A 13,356-nucleotide genomic window follows, 5' to 3' on the forward strand; every position below is an offset into this window, starting at 1 on the left:
AGCAATAATTATATAGAATTCTCAAAAGACAACCGATTTGTTATTCCTATTCTTTCTTATTTAGGGTCACTGCTCAAAGTATCACAATTGTCGACCACCCTGTTTCTTTTAGGAGGCCTGAACAAGAAAGCCAGCCACTCCAGAAACAAAGAGCCAGAAGGTGCTGGCCACAGCCCAGGAGCTTCTGTAAAAATATATATATATATTTATATATATATATATATCCACAATCTTCTGCACCGCCTTCACGGCGCAGTCTTGAGCCGCACTCCCAGAGTGGCATGCCACTTTTAAAGTCCCCACTTTGGTTTTCACAAAACTTGCCACAGCCAAAAGTAGAATTAAAAGTTCTTCCCTATTTTAACAAATCTTTAAAAAATCAGTGTGGAAAAATCCAGCCCTCGCCCAGCCGAAATGAAAATCCAATGACAATCATATATATGCTAGGGGGCTCTGCCCGCCTGGTGCCTTCGTGCCCAACGCCCCGAGGTGCTTTCCTCGCCTCTCCCCAGTTGACTGCTGCGCATTGAACTCGGTGGCTTGCTCACTTGAAGGGATACTCAACCAAGGGCTCACTTTGTTTGCACTTCGTTGGAAAGTTGGACAGTATACCAGCAAAGTTGAAGAAATGTGGGACGGAATGACAGCAGACCCATATCTTTAAGGCGTACAATGACCCCAATTCAAAGCATTGCAGTATCGTCACTTATCACTTACACAAGTTAATAAACTTCAAATGCCTTAGGAATTGTAGATTTGGACAGTATACCATCAAAGTTGGATGCATGTGGAACGGAATGCCACCAGACTCATATGAAACATTACACTAAATCATCACTTATCCACAACTTCATCAGTGAGTGAACTGCAGTCAATGGACTTCAAACACCTAGGAAACTTCGGTTTGGACAGCATACCATTCAAGTGGACGAAATGTAGCACAGAATGACACCAGACCCATGTCTGTAGGATACAATGACACCAATTTAAAGCGTTACAAAAACCATAAAAACGATAAGCACAATCATCACTTACACACAATTTCATCAGTGAATAAACTTCAAAGACCTTATAAATTGCAAATGTGGACAGCATTCCACTAAAGTGGGCTAAATGTGGAACGGAATGACACCAAAACCATGTCTGTAGGAAATATGATGACCCCGATTTCAAGCATTACAAAACTTCGTCACTTATGATTTTATATTATTGGGTGGACTATTTTTTTAGGGGTAGCAAGACAGCCCAGAGGGGTTGCAGCAGTGACCCCTTGGGAAACCCAAATGACATCCCTGTTCTCAAGCAACATTCAAATGTTTTGTGGAAAACAAAGCCTGTGTGAGCAGTGGTTTCTCACTGCTCATTTTTGGTTTTACTTCCTTTATAGAGTACTTAGCTTTTCCATGTGGTTGGTATACCTTTGCGCTGAGGATCTGTCTTTTGTCTAGATTGAACTGTACTACTCTGGTGTTCTCTAAAGAGAGCAACCACATCTCAATATATGGAGTTGTTCATACGGGTAGGGCTATACTTATTACCACAAGGGGGTTTTGTTTATGCTGTCTCTTGGTATTATGTTGGCAGTATTTTTCTATCCCAAATTCAGATGACAGAAGGCAAAATGACCTAGGCTTGTTGATAAATTTAACTAGAAATCGGTTCCATATAAAACAGAAGAAACCTAGTGCCCTGTAAAATGTGAAATATATGGAGCAGCATATTCGTCGAGGCAGTTTGGTTGCAAAAACATCTAATTGATTTTTTTTTCTCTATTTTGTGTGTTTAACCCTGCAGGTGTTAACTATGTCCCTGACTCAGTCTCTCTCTCTTCCCCTCCTCCCTCTGCTGAGTAGCCTACTCTTCTATTGTCTCTTCACTAATTGTCAGTGAGTTTCCACCTTTCAGTTCATACTTTTGTAAAGGAGCCATCACTCACGAAACTTCTGCACATTAAAAATGTTCTGCTGTATGTGTATGTTGTAAAATGAAACATTGCACAATGACCAAAATGTTCCATTTGCAGTCAGCATTCATCAGAAATAAAGGGAAAAGTGGGGTAGTGAAATGTTTGTAAAATATATATTTTTTCCACATACTTTGTAGTCACGATATTGAGAAGAATATGTTTGCACAAACATAATTATATGGTCAACACTGATGAGTGATATTGAAGTCAAAATGCCTGCAGTTATGTGTTTATTGAATTGCCTTATTAATGAGGAATGTTTGGTGTCACTTGTCAGAAAACGATGCCTACTCAAAGAAGAAGTGTGCTTTGAAATGCTTCCTAATCCACTGCATGCGCCATTTCTCTCCTCTCTATCTAAAGTCGCTGCCATAGAACCTCATCATGGGGTTACTTACTGAACGCATTCGTCACCTGTTATGCACTCACGTTCACACTACATTGAGCGAATCTGGCATACACAGCTGTATTACAATATTAGTCTAATACCCACAGTATTGCTTACAGACTCCCTTGACAGCGGCCATCTGTTCAAGGGAATCCAAAAGCAATCTCGTTGGTAACAGGCGAGAATATTTCCCTTCATGAGCTGCAAGGTAGCCTGCATTTCTTACTCCAGACGGTGCATGGTAATTTTGAGTTAACGTACTCAGAGCGAGCGTGGTTTTCGCCATGCACTTTGTGACAGTGTCAAATATTATCCAAATCAAGAAAATTATAACAGAGAATAATATTTACCTTACAAATACTATTTCATCTACATCGCGTCTGCTTTTGTTTCTAATTGTTATTTTCTTGGCAGATGTGTAACATTCCCAACTTAAGCAGAAGGCTGGATCTTTTACTGATTATACGGGAGCTTCCTCTGTGCATGAAGGATCTCTACCCAGTAAGTAATGGCAAATATGTGCGCAATTATAAACAATTACTTTCAGTGTGTGACAAATTGGTTTCTGCCTCGCAGGAGTACAAGGATGAGTAGGGGTAAAATGGCCCACTCAGCCCTCACACTTCTACAAACCAAAACACAACGCAATCATAAAATTAAAACAGGGAAAGTTAAGAGATATGCCTCCTTAGCCTTTTGTGGTACCGTGGGCCGAGGGAAGGCTAAGCTCTTAAGAGGGGTGTGAAGGTGAACCAGTAGTGACCAAAACAACAAAGTAACACAGTCCAAAATAAAGGGCATCTCCAATCAAGGCTTTATGATAACATAAAATACTTTAATTAAACAGACCATCTGCATGTAGAACGGATATAGAATACTGTACAAAAACCCACCCCAAAGGAAGAACAGAGAGGATGTGACAGGCTGGAGAAAGTAGCAGGTTCCAGGGGTGGCTGTTAAGGAGAATTCTCAAGAATGTGCTAATTTCCCTTACCTTTTGAGACCCCCAGCAACTTTGCTGGATTTCTAGGATTTTAATTTTTACCTGGAAAGAGTATGAGCCTTTTTTTCCCACTTTTTCATGTATTTTGATTTGTGTTTTACTTATGTGTTCTTTGGAAATGGGATTTTTAAATAACTCCATAGGCATCATCTTTTTCTTGTGTGTCCCACAGCACCTTCAGTGCAGTTGCACAGGGGTGTCTTTCATACTCCCCAAGGTTTAAATACCTTCTCTGGGACTGGCTACCATCTCCCAGAGCCTGTAAAGTTAAATTGACTTTGCTAGTCTTTTTTAAAAAGTCATAGACCCAACACACACCTATCTTCCTATAGAGTGCTGGAGGGGTTGCCTAGCATCCCCTGTGTCTAAACACTCATGTACCAGTCAAATGATACCCTTTCGTCTTGAAATGGCTGGTGGCAGTGGTTTTAGAATGAACTACCATGATTTTTGCCGACCGCGAACACTGGTAGCTAAAAATCGGGTCAGCCATGTATTTCAATATGGCACCCATGACCCCTCTGTAAAAACAGACTCCGGTCATCTTTTTTTGCTGTTTCCTTTAGGAAAGGTCCTTCTTGTGTTTAACTCTGCGTGCCAAGCCAGGTTTGGTCCCTTTGTCCGATGCCCTTTGGTGGGCTTCAGTGCTGAAGCCCTCCTCTGGCGCCTGAGTGTCTGGGGTGGACAGTATGTGAGGGTGGTGCTCGAACCTCCATGTGCTTAGTCTCCTGGAAGACCTGAATGCACTCTGGCGTGATTGGCTGGCTGACTGTCCGGCAAGGACAGCCACCCTGCTGGGTGAGTGGCAGCTAGGCTGGGATGAATGGGAGAACACTTTTTAAAAGCAGGTCTCTGGGACTTGGGAGGCAGTGTTCACCACTGGAACGAAAGAACCGAAGACGAGCTGAAGAAAGACGACTGCTGCAACTCCTGGACCGTTGGTTTGCCCGCTGAAGCCGTACTGCAGGTCCAAATTGCCTGAAACTCCATCGACAGAGAAGCTCCTTCAAGGACAACTTCTTCCCTTGAGCTCGTGGGAACAAACTACTCGTAAGCCACCTGGACACTGTCTCCATATTGGTCGAAATTTTCATCAGAGTGCTGTTGAAAACCTGATAGCCAGTGAGAAGGATACCAGTTTGTAGACTTTAAGGCACTCACACCTTAAAACCGACACTTAGCCAAGCTTGTGGCCTCTTCCTTGGGCAGTGCAGGAACATCCGACATCCTCCTTCTTGTCCCCACGAGTGAAGCTCAGGAACAACGAGATCTGCAGGAACTGCCAGGAACAACTGCCTCAACTACAGCTTTTCTTCATACCTAAGGTACTATGCAAACGCGGTGTGAAAATCTTTTATGTCGTGGTGGAAGTTTGTGAAACTTTCCCAACTTTGGAGTCTTGTTAGCTCCTAAACCAACATATAACTCTTTTTCTGGCAAACTACTTCCTCAATCAGTGGCAAAGACTTAACCGTTTACCACCAGAACTGTGCCATCCTATCCAAGACTATGAGCCATTGACTTTGGGCCAGGCCTATTGAATTGCGTTGCCAGTTGTAGTGAACTGAAACTATTTGCCCTGCCTATGAAAGTAATGGTGCTTTAATTCTTTCAACCTTTGTCTTTCTATCCCTTTTGAAAGTTACTGAAGTGCCATTTTGCTCCCACTTCAGGGGAGCCTAACTTGTTCAGAAACGTATTGGTTGTGTACTGTAGTGTATTAGATTTTCATATTAAGCTGCTTCTTACTAGTGGAATGTTTTCCAACTGACTGTGTAAATAAATGTATATTGTTTTACCAGAACACCTTGAATAAGTGTTTGTTTGAAATACTGTGATTGTAAGTCTTTTGTGTAACATCTTGTACTGCTCAGATCCCTCTTGAGATAAGTCTGGCTGCTCAGCCACTGCTACCACATAACTGTGTAGTGCAGGTTTGTACCAAAGGTGAGATTGTGCTTACACCTGTAGTTTTAATTGTGTGTAGTGTTCCCAAAGGGAACTAAATGTAATTCTGCCTAACAGTGGTAAATAACAAAAAAGGATATCATGGTGAAAAAAGGAGCAATACTAACCTAACCAGTCTCTAGGGCCCAAGTGACCTGAGGGGGGAGTTCAGATCCAACAGTACCTGGATTTGCTTATTGGTGGGCTCTTGGAGGCCACAGCAGAAAGTAGGCATTGTATAGGGGTAAATGAGGTTGCTCTGTGCAATAGAATGGGTGCTCTTTAAGAATAGAGGTTGGGCGGTCCAGGGAATGATTTGCAGTTGACCAGGCTAAGTCAGGTTTAGCTGCTGGGAGGGGACAATGAGTGATGTTCCAGCGGTTCCAAGTGTGATTGATGAGGTGACAGTGCAAGGGCTAGCTGGGCTGAGCCATGGTTGAAACCCCTGGTTAGAGGTGGCGGGTGACACTCCAGTGATTAGGTTTGGGTCCTGGAGTTCAGCAGATGCTTCGGTCCTACCAGGTAATGAGCTTTGACTGGGACATGAAGCATTGTCAAGATGGTCGAAGGTGCAAGTAATGGTTGATGTGTTGGAGGAGCACAGCAACCAGCACCAGCAATTTCCCTCTTGCTCCAGGTGTGATGTCATGGAGCAATCCGTTTGGTGAAGTGATCTGGTAGGTTCGGCGGGTCTTGTCCTCTGGTTATTGTGAGTCCCTTTCAGGGGGACTTGAGGATATTATAATTCCATTCAGTGTCTGCTCTCCCAGCTCCACTGATTCTGGTGCACAATTGTAGGTTGTGATCCAAAGCAGAATTTACTCCCGATATGCCTTGGAAATGGTAGGGGACAGATATTGCTTCTGTCGTGGATGATTGTTTAATCACCTCAGTACAACTCTCCAAATGGAAGTCCAGTGAGATGTTCAGAACAGATCTGCAGCTTTACTGGAACTGAGAGTAACTGAGCAAATCTGCTGAAGGGGTGGAAGTGGCTGGTACAGGAAAGAGCAGAATGGATATTGAGAATCAAGATGATGAAAATCTCCCATTGACCAGATCCCTCCTGCCTATCATAATCCCCTTTTCCCGTCTTGCTGAGATCAAATGTGTTTAGAGATGCAGCACCCTGGTTTGAGACTATTCCTTTTGATTCAGTGTGATCTCTTGATGCCCAGGCCCAGGCCAGCCACCTGCTGTGCAGCTGTCTTGGGTGGATGGTGTTACCTGCTCTCACAAAGATATCAAAGGGGAGGCCCAGCCCTCGAGTTTCTCGTCCTACCATTTGGCGGGCTACACCCGGCTGACCAGAATACTCATCACCTTCCATAGTGGAACTGGCTCACAGGAGCTGACACATTTGAGATCTCAATTGGAATGTAGCTATATGCACTATTCCTAAATGTAGGCATAGCTTTTATTTAGAGCATGGTCAATTTATGATCACCATATTTTTGGGTACAGAGCGCCATAATGCCACCTCTGCATGCAGGGACTTGGGATCAGACTACTGATGCAGTAGGGCATAAGTGAACTATGCTCTTGGCAGGAATATGACAGGGAAGGAGGAATCTGGTGTGCAGATTACCCCTTTTTGAAATGGAATAACCCACATCATTCTATTTGTTGATACATTATTTTAAAACGCCAGGGCTTTTCACCCTTTCCAGATGGCAATTCTTCACAGAGTGAATAATGCAATCATTACCAAATCATTAATAGGGGTAATTAACAGCACAATTAATTTCCTTTGATTGTGCGTGGGAAGCAAGTTGAGACAATTACCACATGTTGCATGTGCTCTGATTTGCAAAAGTGATTCTGCTGACCCATGACAACGATATTGTCTTTTTGGACTATGTGATCACTGACATTTCACACCATGTTGTCTCTTTTTAGCCATCAAATTTGTAATTCCGTTGGTGGGATGTAACCACTGAATGCATTTTGCGACATTTCCACATGGTTCTATAAAGATATATCTTTCTGTTATTGGCATGGGTTTGCCCTTGCGCCACTGATTGTTTTGGGTCCTGATGGCCTTCTTAAGGACATGCACAGCTATGACGATGGCCCACTGGTCCGAAATACATAGACTTTGTACCTTTTTGACATTGGCCACAATATATTCATCAACATATTGAATACAACATTGTTTTGTCTGAACAAGAATCTCTAGTTATATATTTTCTTCAACCTAAGAACACTACAAGATCACTGACACCATTAACCTACATTGCTCTGGCTCTTTAGCTACACTAAGGGTGTGCAACCCAAACCACTAGCTTTCATTAGGCAAGGTCCGATGTTTTGATCTTGAATGCCCCATGCAGAGGCATTTCTCCAATGGGTATGCACCCCTCATTTTGACATTAACCAGAATTACCAATAAACGAATGAGAATACTGAAACTACCCATAGCGGTGCCCGCTCACACCTAGAATGTGTGTACAATTTAAAAATAGAAAACACAATCCTTTCTGAATGAAGACCCACAAGAGGAACCCAGAAGTAATAGAAGGTGCACCTGAGATCTCCCAAGGAGGTGGGAATTGCAATTTCAAATTTACCAACCAGAGGTTTCCGTGCACGGAGACTTGTCATCATTAAATAGGAAAAATGTCACATCTGCAGAGGACAGACCAGTGGTGCTGCAACTGGAAAATAACCTATCCAGTCTCCACACAACCCAGGATAATATACACGGTCAACAAGATATAACATTCAATCAAGCAGCTGTGCTTCTCTTGTGGCTGTTCACCAGCAGGACACCATGTCCACACAAGGTGGAGATATGTCTCCCCTGCTTCAGCAGTCCGGAAACCAGTGCTGAACCCCACAGCAGGAGGTGAAAATAACATTATTGTGCATTTGGAACTACATTTTGGGACTGGAGTTCAAAAGCAGAAATAGCCATTCCCTCATTACATCATTTATAGAATGAAAGTCAGCTTTAGGGGCAGAACACTAACCATGTGTGATGCAAGCAGAATAAACTAGGACTCAAAGAGGGCTCTATCAATGATATATAGTGTAAAGCACATCCAAACTCACAGCCTCCTCAACATGTGCTAGCTCAGCAGATGTGGGGGCCAGTGAAACACAGCTGCCAGAAGATGGTGCAGCTTCCACCAGTGCCAGCACCATCACTGCCACTCATTCCACCAACAAGGGCACCACCACAAATGTCACAAGCAAAACCAAGATTCCTGCCATTCCCAAAGCACAGTCAACCTTGTCTACCTTGAAGGGTGAACACGCTAGTCACAGGCTTCTCAAACTACAAAGCTGACAGTCAATGCTGTCCTGGATAGACACATCAAGTTACATGGATGAGCAGGTGCCACTCAGTTTTTCAGATTGAGTTATTCCTTGCAAGATGCTGTTGTCATCGTGGTGCCATGTCCACAATGAGCACAATGACGTCAAGTATCAGACAATGATGCTAGTGTGAAGATCCTGCTGATCACACAAGTGGAAATGACAAGAGCCATGATGTTCAAGTGCCATGTACTTCGGCAGAAGAACACAGCACGCTAACACTATTGAAGCATGGCAGAGAGTCCAAGATGAGCTGGTATGTCATGGTGTGAGGCAGGATGTTGCACTGGCAGTGTGAAGTGTGGCTGATGATCTGAGAGAGGCGGTGGTAGCAATCACCAACACAAAGAGGAAGGCTTATAGCTAGCACTGGGCACTGGCAGTGTAATCTCTGCTAGACTGCTGCCCAGAGTATTAGGATGCAGGAGTTCAACGAGGGGATGAGCTGGATATTTTTTAGTTTTATTATTTTATTATGTTTTATTGGTTTTTACACCTTAAAACCTTTAACATATAAATCAAATTCCTAATCCAGAACATTACAGCCTATCCCATTCTATGCTTGGCTGGTGGCTTCATGGCAGTCCTCTAGACTCCCTTGATAGTTCCCAGTCTTGCCCATCTCCAGTCCTGGGTAGGTTTTAAGTCATTCAGGAAAAATGCGACAAATTTCAAAGCATCAATAGTGTGGCCGATTTTATCAGCTGTTAAGAGCCTTTGCCAAATCTCTGTGGTCTCATTGTGCTCACAGAATTGCAGGTTTACATCTAAATACCTTCCCCTTATCTCACCCAGGTTAGGGCAGGCAAGGAGCATACTAGGTATTAGGTTCTTTACAATATCTGCAGATAGCATCGCCTTGGTTTATTTGTTTCCTATGTAGCTGCATATTTGCATTTACATTCGAGAACCCATGACAGTTAGATCTTAGCAACTTCCTTGCACTTAACTACCAGAAAACATTGAGTGTGATGGTGTGCAACTTGATTAGGATCTGCTTTGGACCATTCCCAGCTATTAATTATTTAAAACATTGTCATATGTTCATGGGCCAGACTCTGAAAATGATATTTGGCACATGTTTTTGCTATCCTTTATCTACACACAGCAGATGTTAGTGGGAGTCCCTTGTCTTTATATTCCACTTAAAAGTAATTTGAACAAATACAAAAAGCCTGTGGGCCACAAAGTGTATGGGAACTCTCCTGCACGTGTCCCTAGAGCTGATAATCAGGGGATGGATTATTTACCTGTGCCAAATGAAGAACAGATTGTTTTATCTACAAAACAAAAACCCGAGTTCCACCTTGTGTTCACTTGGAGTACAGTCTAGCTAAAGGCGGTATGTTAGCAAGGACATTGCATTTTCTTTTAAAACAGATATGTTTTAAATTGTTGTGTTTATTATTTAGAGTTGTTCATTACTCTTCAGGAATAATGGTCCAGCAATGTAAATGCTTATGTTTAAAGTGAAGATGCTGACTTCTTTAATTTCAAATAGCATCAGCTTTTATTAGATTATATCCATTTTTGATGTGATAGAAATGATTTCATAATGTTGATTTTAGACATCCGAGAAAAAAATCACATTGGATAAGTGAAAACCGCTTAGTCAACCGCTTAGTCATACAAATCCAATGGCATTATTTTTCAAATCATAATATATGTGAATTAGTCATACAACACTCTTTGCTTTCTCTTAATCTTTTTCTTTTCATCTATCTTGGACTAAACCTTTTTAATCGTTTGATTCAAAATGTTACAATAATACAGATAAATCTAAGATAATTGTCCACGTCATACTCATCTATTTTACTTGACAAAATTGGCATATGATGTCTGCTAGGAATAGAGAATTTGATAGAAAACAATTGTACTGGATGAGGTCTCAACATGATAAAGATTTGGTTCGAATTTCATGCAGGGAAGGCACTTTCGGTGGGGGCCCTTCCCTCATCCCTTTTGGGGGCTCCCCCACACCTCCCTCCACTGCAAAGCACCGTTCAGCCATCCTCCAACTGCTGCCTGGCTCCCACACTTACCTGCTGCCGGATCCAGCCTCTGGCTGCCTCCTTCTGTGGTCTGGAAACTGTGACCCCAAAAGCCCAATGCATTTCATATCATGCTACTGTGCATGACCTGCTGTGCTTTGGGTTTCCTGGTTTGCGGTATCTAGACCACAAGCTCCTTAACCAACATCCAACCAGTATGGCTTTGATTAATTGGTCCTTGCCCCATTTGGATGAGATTAATAAGAAGACTGGGAGTTTTGCTTCATCACAAATTCTCCTTAGACTCACAGTACACGTGGGCACCACAGTCTAGACAGTTTCATTCAAATAATATACCATTACCTTAAGAGTGATTTTAATTTTGAGTAGTTTGGCAAAAAAACAAATATATGAATGGTTAATTGGTACATCTTAAAGAAAGTATTGGTGACCTACATTGACACCAAAATTAAGTAGCCTCTATGCTAAAAAAAAAAAACACCTGTAAGTGATTGTACGTCCCCTATCATGATTAGTGTTTACTGGCTGTCAACACTCAATTAATGATTATATCACTAGGTGTAACAATGCTTTAATTGGTGATCACACATGTTCTTTGTGGATCATGTTGTTAAGGACATCTCTCCATGACCTCTGTGCACAGTCATATCACTTCTATCAGTGATGGATACCATAGGTGGAGGAAAAGGCGGGGCCATTGTAGAAGGGAAGGTGCAGTATTACAAATGGGATGAGTGTAGTGCAAGCATGGAGGGATAGTATAAGTGGGGAGATGTAGTAAAGAGGGTTGAGGGATTGCAGAAATAAGAGGGTTTATAATATTGCGTTGCCATGTGTGACCCACTACATCGGGAAAGGTGAAGGTATGCAGGGTCATAGCATCATGAGTGGATCGTCTGTAAAATGCACAGAAGTGGCTGATCCAGACGCTAAAATCATGTGTCATGGTCATGGTGTTCTTCCTGCTTGTGGATTGTAAAAAATATGTTGGATCACCTTGGGTAGACCAATGCAATGTGTGTACATTCCAACTCCACAACCAACTTTGGAGAAGTTGGCAATACAATAGAAGCTGGCTTCAGCAGCATTGTTTTAGGTTTAAGTTTTGGTGGTGGGGATGTTGCCATCCAAGTCCAGGCTCAGTACACCTGGAAATGCAGGTTGGCACATGTCATGAAATATTCCCACTCTATTTAGGAAGTTCCTTTGTGGATCACTGTTGGCAAAAATGCACCACAGCTACCACCCTGAGGAGCTGGGTGCAGCAGTGAAGATTGTGACAATGGTCTCACTCTTCCCCTCTTTGAGATGCCTGGTTAATGGAATGGTGTACCTGTCCAGCCTGTAAAGCAATGTCCTACCTATTAGATCATAGTGGGAAAGATTATCCTTTTGCAGATATTTAACAGAATCTGTTGGGGATCCATCTTGAGCCATATGTCAGTCACCAGGTGAGCTCTGTTACCTTCCTACAATGTCCTCTTTAACTTAAGATACATAGTTTTTATAGTAAAACTCCATCCATTTTTGCTACTCATTAACAATTAAAAAGGTTTTCTCTTAAGAACAAAAGTTGGAAGGCATGTTTTAACAATATACATGTTTTCCGTCTAGCAGTCTTTTTATAGCAATCAATGAAATGGTACTATGTTGAATTGTTTAATCTTCTGTTGTAATGCCTTACGTTGTTGGAGGTTACCCTGTGTGACAAATCATGTGATATTGGCCCTTCTTTTTTATTATTATTTGTATTGTGTCTTAGTCAAAACATTAGACTTTTCACAAAACACAATATTTCAGACAATACAATACATTTAAACACATGTAAATCTATATCTGTTAACATAAAACAAACAAATCTAAATCTAAATTAAAAAAAAAAAACACTTCAAGTTAAAAGACGGGTCAATGCCTCATTATCAATCTCATCATCCATCTCTAATTACAATAGAATCAAAACTGTGAACTTGTTCCAAAAATCTAAATGGATGGTCAATCATTGATTATCGAATTAATACATTGCAATCAAGCTTCATGGACTTGATCAGGGATGCATTCAAACCAGATTAAAATCTTTCAACAATCTCACAATTTCCATTGACAATAGAATTTCATTACCAGATGCTAGCCAGCAAACCACCTCTCTTGCTGTGGACTACAGAAGCACCTTAGGTACTGTTCTAAACTGGCATTGAGTCTTTCCGTTTGGCCATTGCTTTGGGGGTGATAGCCCGAGGAGAGAGCCCTATGGATTCCCAGAACATGACGGAGAGTGGCCCAGAACTTTGAGGTAAACTGGTAACCACGATCAGAGACTATAGTCCTAGGCAAACCATGCAGGCGGACTATGTCACGAAGGAAGACGGTGGCTGTCTCTGAAGCCGAAGGCAGTTGTCGAAAGGCTGAAAAGTGTGCCAACTTGCTATAGGAGTCACAAGTGACCATGATTACCATCATACCAGAAGACAACGGGAGATCCACAATGAAATCCATTGAAATGTGTTCCCAGGGGCGTTCAGCTAGAGAAGACTGTTGCTACAAACCAATTGGCCTACCCGTCTGATACTTGTTAGCGGCACCAACAGAACAAGTAGAGACATACTGCTTCACATCCCTTCTGAGCGTTGGCCACCAAAAACCCCTGCTCAATAGGTTGTATGTCTTTCTTATGCCAGGATGACCTGTCAAGGGTAAGTCATGGCACCAGGAAAGAACCATT

General features: G+C 42.2%; 1 protein-coding gene across 1 annotated transcript in view; it reads left to right on the forward strand.

The window, feature by feature from the left end:
* LOC138579912 (formin-I-like) overlaps positions 1–13,356 on the forward strand; it is a 1,210,893-nt gene that overhangs the window by 982,347 nt on the left and 215,190 nt on the right. The window contains exon 11 of the mRNA XM_069650137.1: positions 2,769–2,855. Within this exon, the coding sequence (XP_069506238.1) occupies positions 2,769–2,855 (87 nt within the window). The remainder of the gene's footprint in view (positions 1–2,768; positions 2,856–13,356) is intronic.

This window comes from Ambystoma mexicanum, chromosome 3p (assembly GCF_040938575.1).
Source record: "Ambystoma mexicanum isolate Mex_15411 chromosome 3p, UKY_AmexF1_1, whole genome shotgun sequence".
NCBI classification, from domain to species: domain Eukaryota; kingdom Metazoa; phylum Chordata; class Amphibia; order Caudata; family Ambystomatidae; genus Ambystoma; species Ambystoma mexicanum.